This window comes from Pinus tabuliformis, chromosome J (genome assembly GCF_031772625.1).
Source record: "Pinus tabuliformis cultivar Carrire ecotype Pingquan chromosome J, CPIR1, whole genome shotgun sequence".
Taxonomy (NCBI): domain Eukaryota; kingdom Viridiplantae; phylum Streptophyta; class Pinopsida; order Pinales; family Pinaceae; genus Pinus; species Pinus tabuliformis.
In genome coordinates this window covers 208076990-208089973 of record NC_142295.1, presented here as the reverse complement: position 1 = coordinate 208089973, position 12984 = coordinate 208076990, and the positions used below count along the sequence as shown (strand labels likewise).

The 12984-nt window shown below is 39.0% G+C and overlaps 1 protein-coding gene across 1 annotated transcript in view; it reads left to right on the top strand.

The window, feature by feature from the left end:
• LOC149226416 (fanconi anemia group D2 protein) overlaps window positions 1–12546 on the top strand; it is a 198124-nt gene extending 185578 nt beyond the window's left edge. The window contains exons 10-23 of the mRNA XM_089380195.1: window positions 8082–8120; window positions 8278–8491; window positions 8594–8727; window positions 9145–9328; window positions 9548–9780; window positions 9939–10034; window positions 10434–10526; window positions 10647–10679; window positions 10819–10953; window positions 11050–11110; window positions 11215–11270; window positions 11446–11502; window positions 11608–11728; window positions 11815–12546. Of these exons, the coding sequence (XP_089236321.1) occupies window positions 8082–8120; window positions 8278–8491; window positions 8594–8727; window positions 9145–9328; window positions 9548–9780; window positions 9939–10034; window positions 10434–10526; window positions 10647–10679; window positions 10819–10953; window positions 11050–11110; window positions 11215–11270; window positions 11446–11502; window positions 11608–11728; window positions 11815–11993 (1635 nt within the window). The 3' untranslated portion in view covers window positions 11994–12546. The remainder of the gene's footprint in view (window positions 1–8081; window positions 8121–8277; window positions 8492–8593; window positions 8728–9144; window positions 9329–9547; window positions 9781–9938; window positions 10035–10433; window positions 10527–10646; window positions 10680–10818; window positions 10954–11049; window positions 11111–11214; window positions 11271–11445; window positions 11503–11607; window positions 11729–11814) is intronic.
• The last annotated feature ends 438 nt before the right edge of the window (window positions 12547–12984 follow it).

Here is a 12984-nt window from a genome sequence, read left to right as displayed (position 1 = left end):
GAGGTTGTTGAGCCATTACTGTGATCGGGCTTATGAGGATCCCACATATAAAATTTGGAACAATCACCCAGAGGATGACAATTTGGAGGATGGCATTGTACATCTTGAAGAACTGGAAGAGGAACTTGTAAGGGATGAAGATGAAGCAGCTGCAGCAGCCATGCCACCTCCACCTCCACCATCCAGTAGCAGTGCTCGAGGTCCGAGTCTTGTTCCTTTGTTGTCGCCACCTCCATCTACACCCTCACGTGGAGGTTCTAGTTCTGGTCGTCGGTCTGTGCGGGAGACTCCTAGAAGACCACCACGACCTGCTTATACTTCTGGAGACTCTCGTGGCAAGGGCCACATGTAGATTTACAGTTTACTTGTCTCTTTTAGTTTCTATTAGACTTCAGTTTTCATAACTGTTGAGTTTTGAGTCCTTGACTCTTGACCCTTGACTCTTTCATATCATAATGATATTTTTTGTAAACAATATATCACTGTGACAATGAAAATTTGAAGTTTGAAGTTGGGCCTTGGCAATTATAACTCATTGGTAATGATTGTGAATTATGAATATGATGCTTCGTGAAAGACTAAAGTTGTTTCATTTCATTTCATTATTCATGTTTCATTTTATAAATTTATAACATTTCATATCATGTTAACAGTTAGAAGTTAGGACTTAGAAATAAGATATTACTTCTTGTAATGGTTAAACTTAGCTTACAAGTACAACTTTGGTGATGAATGATGATAAATGTTATTGAATTTTCAATTTTGAAAGCTTGAAGTTGAAACTTTAAGATTGAATTTGATGAATCATGATTCACGAGACTCAATATGTTGCAGTTGTAATATGTATTTTACTAACTTGTGGACATGGTTGACGAACTTGATGATGATTATAATTTGTAGATGATTGATGTGAGATGGTTCAATGATCAATCTATGTTTTTTTATGTTTTCTATGTCTAATTCATCATTCTACATGTTTTTGTTGACATATATGTATCAAAAATTAAAAAATATAAAAATATATATATATTTTTAAAAAATTGCTCCCGGATTCGCTCCCAAACCGGGAGCTTCTGAAAATGGTCGCTCCTGCTCCCGTTTTCGCTTCCGCTCCCGCTTCCAAGCAACATTGTTTCTAGTGAACCTCCTCATGAGGCTAAGAACAAAAGCATGGTTATAAATAAACTTGGGGACACTCCTAGCCATATCAACCACCTCCTTAATGAAGGAGAGTTTCCCCATATCCTCAAGAAGCAATTCGATACAATGTGCTGCACACAGAGTCTTGAACAATGTGCGATGCTTCTCCATAAGCATCTTGTCGGCAGACACATAATTCGCTGCTTTGTTTGTTATGACTTGCACCATATTCTGCACACCAATCTCCTGAATGAACCCATCTAACAACTCACATATCGTTGTTGCATCTTTGATTTGTACTGATGCATCCACTGATTTAATAAACATGGTACCTTTAGGACAATGTACCAAGAAATTTAGAGGGTCCTACCTTTTCTATCTATCCAACCATCAGACATCATTGTGCATCCAGAAACTTCCCATGTTTTTTTCAACTCCACCAATCTAGAGTTGATGTCCTGCTTTTCTGCTTGAAGAATTGGCCCCCGCAACTCCTGATATGTAGCACTTTTGTACCTTGGGCCCGCAACAACAATAGTATCATACATTGGCTACCAAAATGGATTGGTTTTGATGATGCCGAGAGGTAAGTCACTCCAGAAAAGACACCTCCCCATGACTCTATCTGCTTCTTGCTTCTCCTTTTTTTAACAATTGATTTATGGAAGGTTGTGCTCCATTTCCTGTTCGTGGAACAAAAAATGATGACTTCGCACTAGCAGTAACAGGTGATGTTGTGGAGCCCCTCCCACTACCCTTAACCTCAAAATCAGAAGAAGATATCCCGAAATATCTACCTACACGTTCAACCTTGTTTCTTTCTACCTCTTCGTTCTTTCTGTCTTTTTCATCAATTGCTTCAAGATATTTTTGTATAAGCTCCGGACTAGAAACTGTACAAATCCCAATATCATGTCCAGTGAGTCTAGCTAGATGGTATTTCAATCGTGTAACCCCTCCTGTCATCTTGGTCCCACACAATTTGCATGATAGATATTCCCGATTTGTCCCACCATCAGACTCCCCATACTCCCAAAATGGGTCCAAGGCTTTTGGCATATTTGAATTTTGTAGTGAGCTAACTCAAACCTAGGGCACCAAAAAAAATTGGAGTTAATGACTAAAATTTAAAATTAGTAAATTACTCCACCCATACACAAAAAATAAAAAGTAATAACCACCTCATTTTACAAAATAATTTTTTTGCTACATTATTTGCAATGTGAATTCAATGAAAAGTGACAATAAGAAGGTGCATTTGAAAGTTAAAAAAAGAAATGGAGTTTGCTGTCCAAATATGGAGAAAACCCTTGCATTGGCTCATGGGCATGAAAATCATAGCAAATGAAAAAAAAAAAAAAAAAAAACGAAATGTTGGTAGGCAAAGAGGCAAGCAAGAATAACCCAAAATCTATCAAAAAAATCATTAACATGGGGGTTTCTTAGCACATACCTGTTAATGGAAGAAATGAAGATTGTCTCACTATTCTTCAATCTTTGATCAAAAAAAATTCATTGGTGGCGATAATGGCTATTCAACCCTCAATTCCTCCTTGAAAGCAAGCACAATGTTCTCCCCTTCTTTCTCCCAAAAAAAAAAAAAAAAAACCGAAATTCACCTTTTTTAACAGTGGCCCAAAGATTTTTTACTCGATTGGTGAGATTTTCGATCGTCGAGCGATATTTGCCGAAATATTGTGATATTTCCTCAGCGATATTTCGTCTCCCCAAAAATATCGTGATATTTGCGAAAATCAGCGATATTATATATAGTGGCGTCAGCCAATCAGCTCTCAGTCTGTCTCATTGAATCACCTCAACGCAACCTCTGAAACCCTCTACATCAACTGCATTAGCCTCTATGGCCTCTGTGTCAGCTCCTTTGGCCCTTTGCGTGCTCTGTGCTAGCCTCCTTATCCTCTGCGTCAACCCTTGTTGCCTCTGCGTCAGCCTTCCTAGGCTCTGCGCTGCCTCTTTCGGCACTTTGCTGCCTCTCTGATATGTATTTCTCGACCTCCTGTCGAGCTGCCCCTCACTACAACTAATCACTTGTTTGATTTCCTCAGCAAACCTCGCCCCATAAAATCAAACTAACTGATCTCTCTTGTTGTCTTGGTGTATCTCCAACTGACCCTCAAGCCTCTTATACTTTTCCTGTTGACGATTCAACGGCCGAGATTAAGTCCCTAATGAACGGCTAAGATTAGATTTGGCTTAATCCATGTCATTTAGAACATTCTCACCTAGTTTTATATTAATACCCATTAATATTTTAATTTTCCTAAGTTTAGACTTAGGAACACCATTAAAAATATAAATTATTTTAATATCTCTCGAACTGGGTGAAATTTCCCCAAACCATTTTTGGGTCTTGGAGATCTTATGTGCCTTAACCTCTCTACAAATTTTCATGGCTAGAGCACATTCGATACTACCACAAATCAACACTCCCTCTTAGCATGGAATGTTCTCTAGTAATGTTTCACCATGGAAACATCACACTAATCCTCCGCACCAGTATCTGTGCTAATGCTTGGCCTGCTACCTCACATCATCTACACTGTTGCTTTTTGTATTGCTACCCATAACACTGCCACTGCCACTGCTACATCTGTACTGCAACTCCCTCTCAATATGTTGCCCATGTTGCCCCTAGCACTGCCACTGCTAACTGCAACTCAGTTATCAAGAAGTAGGTAACTGACTTCTCCCAAAATACTGACATCCCAGCTAGTCTGGAAGCCTCGTGATGTTGAAGTTGCCTTTGTTGCTATCCTATGCTCCCTTTGTTGCCACTGCGCTGCTGCAAACACCTATGTGCCTCTCGCATTGTCACAACCTCTATTGCGTTGCTACAAACTTATGCACCCTAGCCCTGCCTTGTCGCTCCACCACACTTTGCTCCACCCAACACCTACCATCATGCTATTGTTATTAAGGGCTCCCGTAGCCAGATATGATCCAAGAGTTTGGGCACCTCAAGGATCCTGCCCTTAGTATGTAGTCCTCCTGACTACAACTCGATGTCTCCCCACCTCTTCTCTAGAGGTGCATGAACACTCATGGCACAGTCGTCATCAATCTCGACTTCCTTCTCCGCCTTAGCTGGAGCTGCCTTTGAGTCAGAAGCTTCTCCCTTCCCTTTCTTCCTAGGGCACTAAGATGCATAATGTCCCAGCTCCTCACAATTAAAGCACTTAACCTTGGAGATGTCTTTCTTCTTTCTCTTCCCTTATTGTCCCACAGATGCTAGAGCCGCATCCTCCTCCTCCTCTTTCTTGACTTGAACTCCGTTACCACTACTCCTCGCCATGGTCAACCTCCTAATCTCTCCCTGTCGAAGAGCTACCCACATCTCTTCCCAACTAGGGAGAGTCGCTCTGCCCAAGATGCTTTGGACAAACGTTTCCCAGTCCTCGAAGACTGCATTCAGAGCAATCCTGACCATAAACTCAAGATCCGGTGTAGACCCCACGAAAGTAAGCTGGTCGCGAATTCCTTGCAACCTGAGGAAGTGATCTATCTCCTTTCCTTTCTGCATCTGATATGACCTCAGCTGATTCTCTAATAGCATCTTCCGCTGTATAAGGTGGTCAGGGTCTCCCACATCTCCCTTGCTATGTTCTTCTCAGCAATATGACATGATCTTTGACCCCGTCTAGGATCATGCATTTGACCTTCACCTTGGCCTCCTCATACTTCTCATTAGCATTCGAGTCAACTGGTACAGTTATGGTTTTCAAGGCATAGTCCTTGATGTGATGTTTATCCAGGATTGCCAGGATCTTGGCCTTCCAGATGACAAAATTGGAAGCCCCGTCCAATCTATCATGATCCCTCAATCTGCTCGTTGCCATCTCTGCTCCTCTTCTAGACTCCCTCTGAGTCTCGACTTCCCTCTTGGAAATCCTCTTGCAAATCCTCTTGCCAACTGTCAATTCACTCCTCTCCAATCCCCCTTTGCTACTGCAACTCGGATCTAGATTTCTTGGCTAGAAATCTGTCGAGGTAGTGCTTCCCTCTACCTTGGTTCGGTCTTCTTAGACACTATTCTGCTCAGACAGAAACAACGTCCTACCAGCTCCTCAAATCACAATCTGTGCAGCTCCCTTAGCCTCAACAACTGAAGAATCTGAGCCCTTTTGGCTCTGCGCAATCACAATGAGAGCTGAATCAGCTCCTCCTAGCCTCAGTGTCAATCCTTCTTGACTGAGAAAGATGATTGGGCATTGCGTAGGCCTTATCTGCCCCTCCTCTGCCTCTGAATTGGCTCTCCTCTTGGCTCTGAATGCTGACGCAGGCTCTGTGTCACCCTCTTAGCACTGCGTCCCTTCTCCTCTTGCCTCTTCAGCTCTTGAACAACGTTGTTTCTTGGGACAGCTGCTTCACTGCTGCAAATCCTCATATTTCTCCTGTTGGTGTCTTCAATCCTTGATCTACAATCCCTCTGATACCATGTGAAAATTTCTGAATCTAACACATCAGAAACCCCTACTGCAATTTCTAATTTACTATCTCCTATTTGTTCTTTACATTAACAAGTTATTTAAATACATAAATATTGAAGTAAACACAATTGCAACCTTCACAAATATACAGATCAACAACTGAAAATTGAAATAAATTGAGACAACACAAGGGACAATGTTATTTTTGGACAATCGTCCCCGGAAAAACCCAATGCAAAAACGATGCAACATATAGAGGGTTTTATTATTAAGCAGATTCTGAATACAACTAGGGTGCCAAAAATAGCTCACCCTTCAGAGAATTTCCTTGGCAGCAATACATCTATCTGGAGACAAATATTCTAACTGATCAGCAACCGAATGAACAATCCCACAACAACTCCGACTGTTCCTTGTGTTGGACAGCGAATGTTGCTCCACGCACTGTCTGGAACTACGTCACCCTCTCTGGCTTTGCGTCAGCCAATCAAATCTCAGTCTGTCTCACTGAATCACCTCAGCACAGCCTCTAAAGCCCTTTGCATCAGCTCCTTTGGGCCTTTGCGTGCTTTGCGCTGGCATCCTTAGCCTCTGCGTCAATGCCTTTGGGCCTCTGCGTCAACCTTCCTAGGCTCTATGCTGCCTCTTTTGACACTCTACTGCCTCTCTGATATGTATTCCTCGGCCTCCTACCAAGCTACCCTTCACTGCAACTAATCACTTGTTCAATTTCCTCAGCAAACCTCGCCCCAAAAAATCGAACTAACTAATCTCTCTTGGTGTCTTGGTGTATCTCCAACTGACCCTCAAGCCTCCCCTTATACTTTTCATGTTGACGATTCAACGGCTAAGATTAGATTTGGCTTGATCCATGTCATTTAGAACATTCTCACCCAGTTTTATATTAATACCATTAATATTTTAATTTTCCTAAGTTTAGACTTAGGAACCCCATTAAAAATATTAATTATTTTAATATCTCTCAAACCGGGTGGAATTTCCCCAAACCATTTCTGGGACTTGGAGATCTTATGTGCCTTAGCCTCTCCACAAATTTTCATGGCTAGAGCACATTCAATACTATCACAAATCAACAGTATCTTTGTTGAACATTGATTTCTAATAGAAGAAGAATCTGGTTGGGTTTTCCCCTAGTGGGTTTTGCCTTAGTCATTGGACCTAAATTCACTGTGTCTTATTGAGTTCTTAGTTGTTTTCTATTCTGTATATGGTTTATGTTTTATCTACAATTGTTTAACTAACATTGCAGATTAAAGAAGTTATTGGATGAAGTAATTATTACAACATAGAACTTCAGCATTTCAACAACGGCGTGCATTAATTTCTGTGTTACAGACTTACTGTAATTCAATTATAAATAAAGTATCTTAATTTTCATCTTAAATAAAATGTATACTTACCTGAAATGTTTGTTTCTTGAAACTGTAAACTATTTGTAATTGACTACATTCTTATTATTCCCATTTTCCATCATTCAACATTGTTAGTCACTTGCATTCAAATGATGTAATAGGAGACAAGTACCATTGAAACTTACTTGGTGTTTAACACTCCATAAGTCACAATGATTGACTTTGGGGAAAGCTACTATTAGTCTATTACTATTAGAGAGCAAGAGAGACAAGGTATGACATTTACTACAATGGTTCGAGTTAAAGATTTGAATGGTTTATAATTTCAACCGCCCTTTTCGTATGATCAATGTGAAAAGATGGCAAAACTAACAGGTGTGATGATAAGAACAATAGATGAAAATAGTTTGATTGATCACAATGAAGACTATTTGTAATTGATTACATTGCTATTATTCACATTGTCTATCATTCAACACTTTTACAATATCACTTTGCATTCAAAAATTTTATTTCATCATTTTTCATCATTCAAGTTATTAATAATCTCTATCATCTCAACAAACCAAGGTAATTGAGTAAATTTAAAATTAGAATGACCAGATTAATTTTATACATATTTAGCATATTTAAAATGATCAAAATAATTAGGTATTCAACAAATTTGTGCCACCACGCATGACTGAAACCAGACTAGATCCATCTTAACCCGGGATTTATCAAGCACCGAGAGGAATCAAAAAGGAGGTTTGCACCTCGAGAGATTTTGATCCCTCTCGGTGCTTGATAGATCCAGGGTTAAGATGGATCTAGGCTTGGTATATATAAAGATTTTTTTATAACTTGTTTGAAACCAACATATGATGTAAGCATTCCCACATATGCGGCAACATTTCTATTATACTCCACTGTAGAACTAGCCCATTATCCTGTCACTGTCTGATGTTGTAACATGGGGAATCTAATAACTATCATTTTAGAAGTGGATCATGTAGGATGACTAGTTTTAATAAGTTTATACATGAATAATGAATCATACATAAATTTAATGCGGCATTCTATGCCTATTAATCATTACCACAGTGCTATCTAAGAGCAGAGTTTTTCTTTTGAGTTGCAGGAGTCGAAAGCATCCTGTTGCGCTGATCCCGCAGCTGAGGTATAAGTAAAGGTTTTACTTTTCTTATAGGCAAAGCTGATCTGAAAATTTTATTGGAATATATACTTAGTTTTTGGGTATGTATTTCTTTTCCAACATCCAAAACTGCTCTTCAAGTAAATAAGTTTGCCAACTTGCAAGTTTATACCTGTTTCAGCTGCCAGTTCACTTGTACCTTATACGTGATTTTTGCTATAAGCTGGACTGCATGGATTGTCCTCGCAAGCAATTTCCTGCTATGCTATCCACTGTCAGCAAGGCACCTTCTGGCCTTAAGAATATGTCCTTAATTGAATTTCTCAAGAAAGTGCAAGGCCTATTTCCAAGCCTCAGAAGGCATCTTGACTGTGCAGTTAATTTGCTTCAAGAAGGTAAGTTGCTTCCATTGGTTGGAGCAATTAGGAATATCTGCTCATAATAAGATCTCTGTATATCTGCTTATTAAAAATCAATGCAAAATGTTCACTGTATAGATTGCAAAGGTTACCAACAACACTGGATGGCTGAGTCTCTTCAATCTGGAAACCCACAAACAACAGCTGTTATTGCTTCATGTTCTGTAACTGCGGAATCTGTTTTCAAGGAGATTCTTTGCTGTGTGCGTAAGGTAAATGCTGATTAGCCCTCCAATGAAATAATTTTAGTTATGTTGTGCAAGTTCTTTTTCTGTAATTTAGCTACTCAATCTATTAATATTATACAGAAAATATTACAAGCAGTCCAGACTGTGGCCGGCTTCCAAAGGAAGCTGAACCATAGTGAAAAAAAAGTGGAACTGTTCTGATTTCAGTCTTTTCCCATCTAGGGACATAGCAGAGAGCTGATGATTCAAAAAGGGAAATGTATCTACCTGGTTCTAGACCAGACCTACTTGGAGTTTATAATAGTATTTACTATCAAAACAAAATGAAACGTAACCTGGAATGACAGAGGCATATTATGCATGTTCCATTCAAGGCAACAAAATTTTCTTTATTTGTTTCAAATTTGATTTTCAGCTGGTGACTTTGTTGAACAATTGCAGATGTTAAGTTTTGATGACTTGTCCACTCCTAGTAATGTACCCACTCTAAAAGAGTTGCTTGAGGCATTTCAGTCACCTGATGCTGCAAATGATCTTTGTTCAGTTCACCCATGCCCTTCTGTTGGCACAATAGAGTACTGTTTCTGTAGTGCTTATGCATTCATTGATGGGCTTTTCGATACTGGTATGCAATCAACTTACATTTCATTACTTGCAAGTTGCATACCATCAATCATATATTCTCTTTGTTTTGAGTTCTAGCAGGCATGCATTAAAATGAAATGGACATCTTCATTGGCATCAGATGCATATTTGAAGTAGATAATGCAAACTTAGATATTAGCACAAACCATATTAACTGCACAATGTGTTGTTTTGTGATTAATGCATCTGTGTGGCACAGCTAGAACAACTTCATATTTAGTGGCATCAGAACTTATAATGACACTCAGAACGTTAGCAAATTGTGCTGAAGCCTGTGTTAAAAAATTTGCTGAAAGTAAGCGACGACGCTCAAGTGTTAGTGGGATGGTAAGATTTGTCCCAATTTTGCATAAGAGGCTTAGTGCATCAGCCCGCAAGTTACTGGAGCACAATTGGGATATTGATGGTCAGGGTAAAACGTGGACAAGCAAGGTGAGCCACCTCGCGGGAATGCATTTTGTTTCAGTGCTAGAAGTTCCATGTGTTCTATCTCTTTCTATGAATTTATCATTGCCACATAGCATTCATTTAAACTGAGAATTATGTCTTCAATCAAATTCTTGGTTAAAAAGCTAAGTTTTTGTATACAGGGAGATGTGTTACAGCAAGTTCTTCATATCTACATTGAATACAGTGAATCTCCAATTGATTGTCTTGAAGAACTTGCTTGCAGGATTATGCCACAGGTATGGTCTGTCTTGGGCTTCGCATAATGGGAGTCTTTGAGGGAGGGGTCTGTTAAGTCATTAGAGACCTTCCTACCTACCCTATAAATTCACTTCATTGGATGGATTGAAGATACTCCTAAAATTTACAAGAGCTTTATTTCCATAAGTTAGCTATGATGGCAAGAAGTTACAGGGCGGATAGGATTTCCAGTTTTTGTCCAGCTGATTGTAAGGGTGGCTAGATCACTTGCATTCTCTATATAGGGAACCCAGGAGTAATACACCTTGATATGGGAAATCTGAGTGTCATATTTTGGAACTTGAGTGACTGTTTGGCTTTTTTGGTATTTTGATCTCTAGATATAAGTATTTACAGGCTACAAATATGGAAGCTTAGAAATTCTCTTGTATTTGTAGATGCCTGCTGGGAAATCCCGAAGTGGACAAGATTCAGTTCCAGACTTTCCTACTCTTTCCTCTTCTACATTCATTATTTGGTATCGAGTACAGGTCAGATATGTTAGTCTTTTCACAGTAATTTCCTTTGTAGTAACTTTTCATATATCTTCTGGATAGCATTAAGTTTAGTTTGATGCATCTGGGTTTAATTGAAATCTGATTTGTCTGCAGCATGAAGAAATCCTTATTATCTTAAACAAAGTGGTGAGAGCTCTACTTTTATTAGGTCACATATTGAGGTTTGAACTTGTGTGTATTGAAATAGATGAAAATTTGAAACACAAAATTGCCTTTTGGATGAGGCTTTCTTCTTTACAAATCCCATACTATTTATGTTGTGCAGATCCAAGAAATACTAGCATGTCACAAGTCAAAGGCCACTGTAAATGAAGAGAATGTTGAAAAGCTTTTGAGCATTGCTCGTCAATGTGTGAATGTGGTTGTATCTCTTGTGAATCTGACTAAAGTTCATGATAAGGTATTGGTCATTGGCTTGACAACTGTAAGAATAGACAGCAGTTATGCATTTGATATGGCAAAAATGAAAGTGACTTCCTTACCATACACTTTACAGGTATCTATACATGCCATGGCAGTTAAGTATGGTGGGAAATTTGTAGACAGCTTTCTGAAAGGTAATTTATATTTTGATTCTTAGTAGCTTAAATAATCTCATCTCTGCTACCAAATTTCTGATTGACTACCTGAGACACTTGTGAAATTCCCCTTTTTCTTCCAGGTTTTGAATTTCTCAAGGCTCGCTATGATGCTCACAAGAATAGCATAATTATGTTGGTAAGTTGTCAGTGCTAAGAGAGCCCACATATAACATGTTTGTGTCAGTGCAAAGAAGAGAGCTGACATGATAACTTGTTTATGTACTGACTACACCTGTCATGCTTTAGTTGCCTTACGTATGCCCTTGAGATATTGAATCACAACTCACTTCTATCATTTACTGGACTTGTAGGTGAAGGAGCTCCAGAAAGCAACAAGGACTATTCAAACTCTCTGTTCTGAGGCCAAGGTCATGAACAAACGCCGTCCTCAGACATGATACTTGGTACTATCATCTTTATTTCTTGATTTCTGAAATTTCAACAGGTGGTCTGATGATAGTGCTTTAATGCAGGGTTTCAAAAGGACAGTAGTCACAAGCAAGATCCCTGCTGTGAAGCGGTCTATGGAGCGTTACCTGTTTTGTGTTAAAGCTCTTCTTCACAGTACCTCACATGGAAATTCTTTCTGGATGGGTATATATTTGCTTACTGAAGATATTCCTTGTCCTTGTTAATTTTTTATCCTGAATTATAAATATAAATAATTTTGTGGCCAACAGGCAACCTAAAGCATAAAGACTTGCAAGGTCGGGAGGTTAGTTCTCAGTTGCATGTGAGTGAAGAAGAAGAGGATGAACCTCTAAATGATCAGAATGGGGTGGCTGAGTCTGCTGATGATGATGATGATGATGATGATGAAAATAATCATGGTCAGGGATTGGAAGAGTTGAATGATTAAAATTTCAAGCCAGGCGACATGAGGAAATGAAATTTGTAGCATCTCTCTTCTTAGATGTCTCGCTGATCTGTGCTGATGCCAGTATCTGGACTGTATCCATGTAACAATGCCCATAAAATTTTAGATATAGAAATGTACCAATTGAGCCCTTCAACAAGGAACAAGGGCCTATAAATATAAATATGATTCTCTTCTTTTGCAGCCAGCTATACCTGTAATAATTCAGAAGAGAACATAACAGTTCTCACTAGAACACCAATCAGCCATAATCAGAATAGATTCATGTCTGTAGCTATATGTTCACCAAACATCATCTTGTTATCAGAGGTATGTTTTACGAATACCTGATGTAAATAGTAAACAATGGCTCTTCTCAAGGGAACTAAATCTCAGATATTTTCAGTAGATGATAATTGATGGGATAATCTCTTTGGGAGCACCTGTAGAACCTTATTCGACGTCACTTCTTTAAGACCTTGACACCAGGATGGCTAATTTGGTAATACTTTTTATCCTTTTGACCCCGGATTTGTAGATTTCAGACACCTTGTGACTTAAAGTTGTATGGGTGACTTGGAATGTTGGAAGTAGTTGTAGTATGTACATTTACTAATAAGAAAGCTCATAATATTGTTGCAATTTGTGCTACACTATTCTTTCAACTTCTCATGCAAATGCATTTAGTGCTTGGCATCTTGTTAGCCATGCCAACTAGCTACAAATAGAATGCCACAAGTTTGTGTTTGAACAAGGCTACTGCAAAAGTATGATTAATGATGCAGATTGCATGCTATCAGCTTTACTTGTGGTCCTCTGAGGATGGTACATTCATCAGATGTCAATGTTCTATCCAATGGTATGGATTTTTTTGTGTTGAATCTCTAGGTTGCATATTCTCTGTTAATTCTTGGGTGTTTTGTGCATGCTTGCCAGTTTCAAAAGTTCCATTTGTATCAGAATTTTGGAAAAGGTTGAATAGGATGTGTGGAAA